The following is an 11,929-nucleotide window of genomic DNA, read 5'->3' as shown; positions in this document are numbered from 1 at the left end:
ATTTTAATCTCCTTGACGTTTTAATCTCATCGTGTAGCCTTGCCTATAAAAATCAAAACGTTGTGAACGTCGGTGACAGTAAAATGGAGCAGACAATAACATCGCATTTGAGCTCACCGAAAGTGGCCGTAATGTAATGATGTCATTAGGGAGTGTTAACAGTTCCCACATCCAAAAACACAAAGACAAATAGACCCTTTTCTTGCATTGCACACACTCAGTGGTGCATGCCCTTTATTTCACAGACAGATTTTGATTTAAGAGAAACCTTTCTTGCTAGAAAGTGGTGACTCTCCGCTCCAGTCTCAGGATCCTGGGGTGGGTGTCACTACTTCCTCAGGCCGCGCTTGGTCCTGCTGCCCTTTGAGCTGAGAGTGAAAGTCAGAAGGTCAGGAAGAGGTTGTCAAAGCTGCCAAAAAGCCATAAAACGTTACAAGAAAACGAGGTAACAACGGTGTAACAGATGTTTGTCCGGTACTCTCAAAATCAGCTCAATTTGTTCCCTAATAGTCAGCCTTGGGGCAAGTGAAATAGTGCCTCGCTATATCTAGAAGATGGTGCTGTGTATTCCGCCTAGCAACAAGACATCACTGGTGATTGTAGTGATGTTGCGTCTGTTGCATACTTAATCTGCGAATGTTTTATACCGGGCAATTTACCTATCAGAGGACATTTCTGTTTTTATAAAGCTTTATATAGCCTAACAGCTTCACAAAATGAGTGAAAAAATGTGACGCAATAAGCAAACATGTTTATTATTGTACATAAAAGCATTCGGGAGGGCCGGTTTCGAGCACTTCTTCTGAGGCTTTGTTTTTGGAATTGCATGGCAGGCTGGGCCAAATGCTCTTGCATTGACTAGTACGTGTAATGCTTTACGTAGGATTTCCATGTTTAAATACAAGAAAAATCCAGTGAGTCCATTGAAAGAGTGGCATGAGCAGTTAGCTAACCACTGCTGTGGTTTGTATGAAGACACTTGTTTGTACCAAAACAGGAAGCTCAGTCATCTTAGAAGGTCAGCATCACGTCAGTGTTCACATCATCAAGATGTTTGGAGTCTGAGCCCTTGTCACCATGACAACAGCAGAGCAGGATTGGCGTGATTTGGATGGCGGCAGGGTTGCCTCATTGCCTTTTTATTGTGAGCAGCGTGATGCCGAAGCCCCCCCCCCCCAGATGCGATCACGTTGCACTTAAGACCGTTCAGCTGTCGTACCCTGTTGAGACCTCCCCACCCCAGAATCCCAAAGTGCAAATGTTTGCTTCCTCACATACCCTGGCCTAAAGCACCTTTTGGTCCCACTTAAGACCCACATGGCCCACTTAGGATGTGGCCATGTTGGCCGGCAGCTGGCGATCATAGCTGCTAATGATTCTTAAAAGAAGATTGCATTCAAAAGACTTACATTTTCTGATGATCGCTGACACGGTTCCTCAGCACCGTCACCTACGTGAGCAGGAACGTTCAAGTCACTTTCATGCTGCACAGCATGTCAATTTATTACGTCCAAACATGCAGCAAACATGTCCATCTATTAAGTACAAAATACTGCCAATGAATCCATTAGGAACCAAATGGAGAAAATTATTCAACAGTACAAAATAGTACAAAAAGTGCAAAATACAACTGGTCAATGTATTAAGTACAAAAAAAGGCAAACTGGTGAATTGATCATGTATAAAAAAACAGCAAAATAGTTTATTAGGGTGAAAATGCAGCAGTTAGGAACATAATACAGAAAATTTGCCACTTTAAAACATGTCAGTTTTATTATGTACCACATGCCGCAAACGGGTCAATTTATTAGGGAGAAAATGATGTGATTAAACAGGTACAACATTCAGGAAATTTAATTTTATTAGGAACAAAATGCAGGAAAATGGTCAGTTTTTTAGGTGCATACATTTTTTAGGGAAACAAAATTAAGCAAACTAGGCAGTTTATAAAGTACAAAAAAAGCAGAGTAGTCTGTTTATTACGTGGAAAATTCAGAAATTAATTAGGTACAAAATTGAGATTTTATGATTAAAATTTTATTCGGGACACAATGCATCAAACCGGTCTGTTTATTTGGAACTCAAATTCACCAAAGTAGTCACTCTATTCAGGAAGAAATGCTACAAACTGCCGAGTTGATTTGGTGCCAAATGCATCAAATTAGTTATATGGTACTGTTGAAGGACGGATATTCATATTCCCTGCTTTTCACTCCTTTTGTGCACTGGGCGATGGCCGCGCCACGTAATGCCATAAATTAGCTGCATAAAGTGGCGTGCAGTTTGAATGTGAACGTTATACAATGTTGTATCTGTCCTAGGACCAGTGGCGGAGGTACGGGGTGGCCCACCCTTGGTCACCCTACGGCCACTCCAGTGGCCACTCCCACGGCTGGGGGACAATTTTGACAAACGCGGTTCTGTGGTGCAGAACATTAGTTCAGCCTAACCGCCGTTTCCGCTTGGACGCATTTCACTGCAGTACACAACAGTGGTGGAGCTACCGGCTGGCCACGTCCACCATTCTAGACAATTCGGGTATCGGTTTATTGCTACCCCAATGAAAAATGTCTGGCTCCGCCACTGTCTAGGACGTTTCGACTGTGCTGTAGTTCGAGGTCGGCTTTGACAATACCTCAGTCCAACTTTAGATCAGTTTGCTAAAGTACGCTAATGATGTCATAGCGTAGTGGAGGTGTCCGGAAGTCACTCCCCAGCCTCTTTATTCAACCTGTTTGGCGGACTCGCCATGCAATAAAAGTCTCTAAGTACGCATCACGTTGTGGACACTTTGATGAACTGTACGGACCGCGACGAGCTTTCTGACGGAAGAGGAATGGACTGGGGACACGCACACGAACCGTGGACAAGGTAAGTGGTGTTCATAAACCGCTAAGCCCCCCCCCCCAGCGCTTCGTTACTTTAAGCACATTACTCTCCGTGAGTGCTGATTTAATTCGTAACCGTACAGAATGTAGCAAATTAGTCGCTATTTTCTAAAGAAATAGAATAGAAAATACTTTTTGGGATCCCACTGCTGTGGACGGGACACCAACATTGAAGTCTCGTGTAAGCGCATGACGTGTCATTGTGCATGCGCGTCGGTCTTCTTCTCCTTTTCCCCTCGTATGTGGCAGCATTGCAGCACCACATACAGGTTGGCGTGTGTACTACATGGTGTTGCGTCGTTTTAAGTTTTCCTGCGGCCTTGATTGGATTGGATTAGGTCCAACATGCGGCACAAAATGTAATTATTTGTTGCTGTGCCTTATTAGTGCTTTAGAACTTGATTATAGTTTTTAAAGATGACTTAGACATAGTCTATTAAGATAGACTGCTCAAAAAATAAATCAATTTCACATGCTGTTATGCAAATGGAATAGACAACAGGTGGGCAGCAAAACATCCCCAATCATAATAATAATAATAATAGCAACAAATACATTACATTTTTTGTGTGATTTTGTTGTCAGCACATTTGACTATGTAAAGAAGTATTTCATAAAAATATTTCATTCATTCAGATCTAGGATGTGATATTTTAGTGTTTCCTTTATTTTTTTGAGCAGTATATATTGTGACATGACAGGTGGAACCGACCTCATATTTCTGCTTCATGTACTTGTACTGAAGTTCAAACTTCTCTGCCTCCAGCTGGCGCATCCAGTCTGACAACTCCTTGACTTTTTGCCTGTTTTATCGATGGATTGATTGATTGATACAGGACATGGATGGATAGATAGATAAATACGGTGACATAGGTACTCACCTGAGTTGGTCCTCCCTCAAGTGATCAATGTTCAACTCCTTGCGGCGGTCGTTCAGGATCTTCCTCTTCTTCTCTCGCTCAGTTTGTCTTTTCGGCCCCGTCTGCGTCTGCCGAGACGGGAATAACGTTCCATTTTAGCATTAGGGGTGCTGGTGAACAGTACCTAATGAAGAGACCAGTGAGGTAACGTCTTATTTCACTTTATAACCAGTGAAGCTCAAGTTGCTCAGGATCAGCTTCTTCCTGGCGTCGTCTTCTGCTTTCTTCTTGGCCTCTTCCTCCTCTTTCCTGGCTTTCTCCTCCTGCCGGCAAAAAAAATCATAAATACAATATAAATATTTATATCTGCAATTTTTTTAAATGTGCGTGACTTAAATTAGCATTAGTATCTATAGACTATTACATATATTGAAATTACATATCCGATATCAGAGGTGAAAACATTTCATGCCACTTTTCAATGCACTACAGCGTCCTTAAATAAAAAGCCTTTAATAAGTCAATAAATAATTAAAAATGCCATCACATAAACATTATTGAACAAATAGAAATATTAATAATTTAAAATGGCATTAAATAAACATGAATACTATTTAATACATACATGACATGAAATAATTAAAAACAGGACTATGAAATGAAAAAAAATTGGAAACTAGTTTCAATATATTTAAGATTCATAATTGAACTAATTTATGGACAATTTAATAAATAATTTCACATTTTATCTATTTAACTTTTATAATTACAGTATCTTTTGGCACAAAAAAAACCCTGCTTAGACATTTCCAATACTCAACAAAAGTACTAATTAAGTATAAAATGCAGCAGATTAATGACTTGATTAGGTACAAAAGGTACCAAATAGATCAAACCGGTCTATTTTTAATAAGTATGAAATGCAGCAAATGAGTCAACTTAATAAGTACAAAATATGGCAAACCAGTGAACTTATGTAGTAAAATAGTGAGTTAATTAGGTCAAAATTGCAGCAGTTGTCTGAGTTCTAACTTTAAAACAGGGATTTTTGTTGTCTATCCAAGCAATAATTAATAAATATTATTATTAATACTATTAATATTATATATATTATGTTAATAATATGAATATTAATCATATATTATATATATTTATATATGTATATTGTTATATATATATATATATATATATATATATTAATATAGTTAAACTAGTTAATATTAAACTAATATGAATATTCATAATACTAATAATATTAATAATACAGTACAATTAATAATACAAAAATGTTGAGGTAACTCAGTAGGAGGTTATAGGTCAAATGTCCCTTGTCCCTGAACAGAGTAAAACGTGACGTAGATGGCGATGTAACGTGATTACCGCCAGTTTGTTCTGTCTTTCTTTTTCCCTCTCAGCTCTGATCTTCATCTGCTCTGCTCTCTCGGACCTGCGCCGCTCCTGACGTCAGAAAAAGAGACAGTCATAAATGTCGCTTTTTGATGACACCATCTTGTCGTTGGCGTGAACGCACAATGCGGTCGGTGAGGCTGAGGAGTTCCTCTTCCTCCTTCTTGCGCTTCTCAAAGTGATCCTCGATCAGCGTCTGGAGCTCCGTCAGGTCCTTCTCCATGCGCTTTCGGTGGATGTCCTCAAGACACACCACAGAGGCAAAGTTAGATTTCCAAGTTGAGACGTAGTGTGTCGTAGTGTGCAACTCACATCAAAGTCCACTTTTTCTCCATCTGGAATTTTGGGAGCAGCCAAGCTGGGAACAAAACCATGCCTGAAGAGGGAAATAAACATCTCCTTAACGGTCTCTACAGATGCTTTATGCTTTAATTATTAAATGGATATGTTTATCTATTACCTTGACTTCTTCTTGGCCTCTTCTGCACGTCCATGTCATGGAAAAAATTAAACTCACGTCAACAAACCACTTAATGCACAAGCATGACTGTTTCAGAAGTCATCCATACCTTCTTCATGGTCTTCCCCAGCATCTATTGAACGTTAGAAATGTCACAAAACACTCTGATTAAACCTCCACACATAGGATTTAATATACATCACAACATTAGGTACACCTGCGCAATGCCAGGTGGTATACGTTGTCATTAGACCGTGCCGGTGTACTGGTGGTTTAGGTGGTTTACTTCAAGAAAAGACACGTTTTTCCAGCTGATCAAGTCGGAAGACTACAGTTGAAAGATGAGTGACACCCAGCAACAGAGAAGACGATTTGAAACAGTTAAATGTTCGTTCATGTAGTGTCATGTGACAAAGATGTATGACGCAGTGAATGCTACTTATTTGCTACTTATTTATTTTAATTACACTTTTAAGATTAACATTCTTACACATTTTAAAAAAAAATGCTGTAAGGTTTTTCTCAGTAAATACCATATCATGAGTCGACTACATCTTTATGCATAAACATGTTTTTTTACAACAATACATATTTTGTATCATTTTATAATGACCTTGTGTATTATACTTATTTTAATAGCATGTATCATTTTTATATAATACATAATATTGTATATTTTATATATTACTAACATTGTCATTGTCTTATAAAAAGCATGTATCATATCTCAAAATGTTGGTTAATTTAATTTTTTTTTTAAATCCACCAAAACACATTTTTTGTCTTTCGGATTAAATGGAAAAAAAATCGTATAATCTTTCAATTTTAATTTTTTACTTTTATTGGCAATGTGTTTTATCTATTTTTAACCATCCCATCTCTATCAAATAAACTAAATATTAATAATAATAATGGAGTGTATATACATTTGTTTACATTTATTTAAATTATTTAATAATCTAAAAGCATAATGACTAATTAAATAAAAGACAGCGACTGTTCATTACAGTGGAATATTGTTACTGCACATACAATAATTGCATTTAAAAATAATTGCAAAGGTCATTAATAAGGCCTTAATTATCTTTCACGGAGAACTGTTGTCCTCAAGCATAAAACGTTCATTCTTGTGTCTGACATGTTTTTTTTTACGACGACAGCATATTTATGACAGCAGCAGCGATGACATGCTGGTAAATCTGTGTTAGCCATCAAATTGCTTCAAGCTGGAATGGAAAAAACTACCTTCTACCTCCTCCTCATCTATCTCTTCCTCCTCCTCTGCAACTTTCTCCTCTTCTGTGCAAAGTCAGCATGGAGAGTTAGCAGGCAAACATAGCAACATAGACATTATTTCATTGCATTGAGCGTCACAATAGCGGCATTGATCACTTCTGTATACAGTGGTGTGAAAAAGTGTTTGCCACTTTCCTGATTTTTTTTTTTTTTTAATGTTTGTCACATATAATGTGAAAAAGTGATTGCCCCCTAAACCTAATAACTGGTTGTGCCACCATGAGCAGCAACAACTGCAATCGAGCGTTTGAGATAACTTGCAGTGAGTCTCTTCCAGCGCTGTGGAGGAATTTTGGCCCACTCATCTTTGCAGAATTGTTGTAATTCAGCCACATTGGAGGGTTTTCCAGCATGAACCGCCTTTTTAAGGTCAAGCCACAGCATCTCAATAGGATTCATGTCAGGACTTTGACTAGGCCACTCCAAAGTTTTCATTTTGTTATTCTTCAGACATTCAGAGGTGGACTTCTTAAGTGTATTTTGGATCATTGTCCTGCTGCAGAACCCGAGTTGGTTTCAGCTTGAGGTCACAAACAGATGGCCGGACATTCTGCTTCAGGATTTTTTGGTAGATAGCAGAATTCATGGTTTAATTTATCACTGCAAGTCATCCAGGTCCTGAAGCAGCAAAACAGCCCCAGACCATCACACTACCACCACCACATTTTACTGTTGGTATGATGTTCTTTTTCTGAAATGTGGCGTTACTTTTACGCCAGATGTAATGGGACATACTCCTTCCAAAAAGTAGAACTTTTTCTCTTGTCAGACCACAGAGCATTTTCCCAAAAATCTTGGCAATCATCATTTTCTGGCAAAATTCATACGAGCCTTAATGTTCTTTTTGTTCAGCAGTGGTTTTCGTCTCACACTTTTTCACTCAGGGCCAGGTTTGGATTTCTTTTCTCCCTTAATAATAAAAAGTTTCTTTTAAAAACTGCATTTTGTGTTAAGTTGTGTTGTCATTGAGTAATATTTAAATTAGTTTGGTGATCTGAAACATTTAAGTGTGACAAACATGCAAAAAAAAAAAAAAAAAAAAAGAAATCAGGAAGGGGGCAAACACTTTTTCACACCACTGTATATAGTGTTCCTTTCCAAAATAAAGGTCCATCTTCACTGCAAGACTGTGAACAGAGGACAAAGGGCAACATGCCGTCCAGGCAGCTGTCGCTACAGTGGCACCAGCACTCCAAAAATACAAAAGACTGCAGGGAAGCCAGCAGCTTAGCGCACAGTGTGTTAAGTATCAGGCTTAAGTGTGTAAAGCAGCACATAAAGTGGCAGAGAAAACACAAGCAGCCTCCTACAGCTGACTGACTCCATGCACTGGAACCTCCAAAGTCAAACACCCATTAAGGCAACATTTTGGGTGGACGATATGTCTTAAAAGTCACACTAGTTGGTCTCAGTTCATTTTTTTCAAATGCATCCGGAAAGAACTGATAGTCAAGACTAGCTATTGAGGAAATGTGTGATGACAACCATAGAACAAAACAGGGATGTATTGCCAAATTAGACAGCCGTAACACCTTTCTGACCTATAATGGCAGTTATTTTTATTTTATTGTTATGTTTTAGAGTGATTTTTACACTTGTATGACAGGTAATGTTAAATGTGACTTAAAATGGGTGTGGAAAAAATGATGTAATACAATTTTATATATATATATATATATATATATATATATATATGTATGTAAACAAAAATGTATTATACAGGATAGTTTATCCATCCATCCATTTTCTATGCTGCTTGTCCTCATGAGGGTCGCGGGGGTTATGCTGGAGCCTATCCCAAACAACCATTCACACTCACATTCATACCTATGGACAATTTAGAGTCTCCAACTATCCTAACTTATCTTTTGCAATGTGGGAGGAAACCGGAATACCTGGAGAAAACCCACGCACGCACGCGCAGGGAGAACATGCAAACTTCACACAGAGATGCTCTACAGAGATTCGAACCCAGATCTTCCCGATCTCCTGACTGTGTGTCCAACATGCTAACCACTAGGCCACCGTGCAGCCCAGTATGCTTTATTGAGCATCTAAATAATAAATAACAAATAATACATCAAATTCAATTAAATAAAATCAATATTTCTTTATATATGTATAGATATATGATTTAATAGATTTTATGAAGGTAGCAGTCCCAGATGATTTCTACTTACATTATTTCCTAAGACTATTTTCTACATTATATTTAAAAAGTATGATTTAAGTTTCCATTGAACTTCAACGTGTTTCCACATGAGTTAGCAGGCTAGATTGAAATAATCATTACTAACATGCAGCATCATTTTTCAAAGAAAGCGTCTTTCATTTACTATGTGCAGCAGCTGCGTGTCGTCGGGGTGACTGAGCAGACAAACGGACTTACGGTGTTCCCTGCAAGAAAACGACAAGACAAGGAAGGCGTTAGTCGCTCATGTTGCTACCTTTCTAGCTTGCCCCTCCTGAGTAGATACTCACTCATAAGTGCCCTCCTCGGTGTCTGACATGTCTGATGACGAAGCACCTTTCAAAATTTACCTGGTGAACAAAAAAGGAGGCGTTTTGAATTATTTTATGTTTAAAAAAAAAACAAAAAACATACAGACTCACCCAGGCGCTGTTGTGAGAAGTGGGAAAAGGTCCACACTGCCCTCCGAGCCTGTGCAGACCCTCTTGTAAGCTTTTAAACCCACTAGTGGATCACATGGCGGTAGGCTGGCCGCGGCTACAATGGCGGCGGGTACATACCTGCAAACAGATGGCAACTGGGCATTAAAACATGCATTCTCTGTGGACTTGCTTTGCCTATTTTTACACTGCAAAAACCTGGACGCAGAAAGGGACCAAAGGGAGGAGGGGTGGGATTAGGCTAACAAAGTGATCCATGTAAACTTACTCCAGTGGATACAGCCGTACTCAGAGGCCTCGCCAGAGCTCCTTTTGATTTGCAAGAAGACATTTATTGTGGCCTTCAGAGTGCCACCATTATATAACACGCACTAAATTGGGCCTATGATTCAATTGTTGTCATAGGAAAGACACACTTCCCTCATTGCACCATCCTCACTATCTTCAACCTGCTATTATGAATAACTTTTATGACCATGAAAGCTAGGGGCGGGCATACTATGGAACGTGGGCCATAAACGCATGCAGAGGGTTATTGATAAATGCAGTTCTAAAAAAAATCATTTAACCCACAAATGCACATCATGTATAACAATAAACATCAATGCTACTTTGTCTGCGTAGTCACCATCAAAACTGTGATGATGTGTGTGATTTCTTCAATGAAGCTTGGCTACATAGCTGCTCTGTTAGCATATAAAATGAGTTTCGTCAAATGAATTGCACCTTTAACCTGTGCATCAATGCAGCCTTTTAAAAAGTTATTATTTGCATCGGACCCCTCCATTATGACCTGCTCTGGTGACAAAGTAGGTCAAAGTCATATCAAACTAAGCGAGCACTCACTTTCTCATAGTTGTAAAACTAGACTGAGCAACACAAATATCATGTGTGAAAAACTTTCATGTAATGAAGTTTGCTATCCTCTATTGAATCAGTGACTCATGTTTCATTACAGCCTCAGTGAACTGACTGCAAGTTGACGCTGTCACCTTGTGGTCAAAGTAAAAACTGACAAAACAAGCCACAATAATTGGTACAAATGTACTAATGCAGGGGTATCTAAAGTGCGGCCTGGGGGCCATTTACGGACAGCGGGTGTGTTTTTATTGGCCTTTGGCACATTCTAAAAATGCAATTTAAACAAAAAAAAAAAACAACCGAAAAAAAGACCAGCAATTTAACAAGAATAAAGATGAAATATTAAGATAGTAAAGGCATAATAATAATAATCATAATGGAGAGCCAAGGTTTGCCCTGTGGCAGTCGGCTGCAGAGGCTTCACGGACAAGTCTACCATCAGGCTGCTTAATGATTTGGAAATTCCAGGCCAAGCCCAACGCCAAACCATCAAAGCCCTCTCGGAGCAGCAGAGGAAGCTAGTCGGTGCAAGCTAGCAAGCTAACTAGTTAGCTCGTCCAATTTACTTAATCTAAACTAGGGTTGGGCAATAATTTTTATATAGCGGTATAAATTCTTCAAATGATAAGAAAACGGAAACAAGCTGAGTTGATGACATGGCTGTCATCATGAGGAGAAGGAACGTTCCTGTGGGGAAGTATTTACTCGGCGGACCACTCAATCGTGGCACAATCATTATAAACACGGAACCTCCTCTTACAGAGCGTGAATGGAAGCTAGCGGGGTTAGCTTAGTCTAGCATGTTAGTGCAGTTGTGTGTGTGACTCGGGCTGGATGAGTATATTTTCACCACGTTGTGTTTTACCGCTTTGATGTAAGGAGTGTTTTACAATGCCCGATGACGACGTGAAGTTTGTCTTCCAGACATTTTCAACACACACACAACACACTTGCGGCCTTCAAAATAAGAGCGCCGTTTGCTTCGTGTAAACAAAATAATAATGTCATAAAAAATATCCTACATATGTAGTTGGAATTGCATCGGTGACTACATCTTCCTTAATCACAAGCGCGGGCATTACAGTTTGTTGAAGATGTTGTAGCAATATGTGCAGAGGCTGACATCCCATTAGAAGAGTTAGTCAGGCTACATTCATTTCTGAATTACTGGGCAAAATTGTCCATTGATGTGTTGCATCAAGAAATATAAGGACTTTGCATTTAATTAACGGACCCATAAAGCACACACGCTATGCTGGTAAAAATAAGAGTAAAATGAACAGAACTGGAGCAAGAGACCATAATATGCAAAGTTTGCAAAGCTACGGTGATGGCAAAACAAATTTGTTCTACCATCTCAAGCACAAACGCAGAGTTGAGTACGAAGAGTGTGTCATGGAGCGTGAACGAGCATGTCCACACTTGGCCGGTAATAAATACACAATGCTTAGTTTGTCACCAATAAATCAATAAATGTGCTTTACAATTAGAGACAAGTGTATTTACTTATATGGGTTAAGGTTTGT

At 39.0% G+C, this 11,929-nt stretch overlaps 2 protein-coding genes across 2 annotated transcripts in view; one reads left to right on the top strand and one right to left on the bottom strand.

The window, feature by feature from the left end:
• Positions 1 to 200: 200 nt before the first annotated feature.
• Positions 201 to 6,885, bottom strand: LOC129186848 (troponin T, cardiac muscle isoforms-like). The gene is made up of 11 exons (XM_054785526.1): positions 6,861 to 6,885; positions 5,725 to 5,748; positions 5,616 to 5,637; positions 5,468 to 5,531; positions 5,280 to 5,396; positions 5,129 to 5,206; positions 3,970 to 4,071; positions 3,770 to 3,876; positions 3,601 to 3,691; positions 1,410 to 1,450; positions 201 to 368 (listed from the first exon to the last, which is right to left on the bottom strand). Exons 5-11 carry the CDS (start codon positions 5,376 to 5,378, stop codon positions 329 to 331), a joined length of 558 nt encoding a protein of 185 aa, XP_054641501.1. The 5' UTR covers positions 5,379 to 5,396; positions 5,468 to 5,531; positions 5,616 to 5,637; positions 5,725 to 5,748; positions 6,861 to 6,885; the 3' UTR covers positions 201 to 328.
• The window catches only part of nav1b (neuron navigator 1b), a 100,038-nt gene continuing 90,603 nt past the window's right edge, over positions 2,495 to 11,929 (top strand). Inside the window, exon 1 of the mRNA XM_054785512.1 lies at positions 2,495 to 2,871. The gene's annotated coding sequence lies outside the window, so the exon portion shown is untranslated. The remainder of the gene's footprint in view (positions 2,872 to 11,929) is intronic.

This window comes from Dunckerocampus dactyliophorus, chromosome 8, assembly GCF_027744805.1.
Source record: "Dunckerocampus dactyliophorus isolate RoL2022-P2 chromosome 8, RoL_Ddac_1.1, whole genome shotgun sequence".
Taxonomy (NCBI): domain Eukaryota; kingdom Metazoa; phylum Chordata; class Actinopteri; order Syngnathiformes; family Syngnathidae; genus Dunckerocampus; species Dunckerocampus dactyliophorus.
Note: the sequence above shows the minus strand (reverse complement) of the source record. Positions and strands in the feature narration are given on the sequence as shown.

Excerpts from the sequence above, each read along its gene's own strand:
- LOC129186848 (XM_054785526.1), bottom strand. The coding sequence starts at position 5,378 with ATGGAGAAGGACCTGACGGAGCTCCAGACGCTGATCGAGGATCACTTT. Across the intron at positions 5,207-5,279 it reads TCAGCCTCACCGACCGCATT|GAGCGGCGCAGGTCCGAGAG; the intron begins GTGCGTTCACGC and ends TTCTGACGTCAG. Across the intron at positions 3,692-3,769 it reads TTGAGGGAGGACCAACTCAG|GCAAAAAGTCAAGGAGTTGT; the intron begins GTGAGTACCTAT and ends TCGATAAAACAG.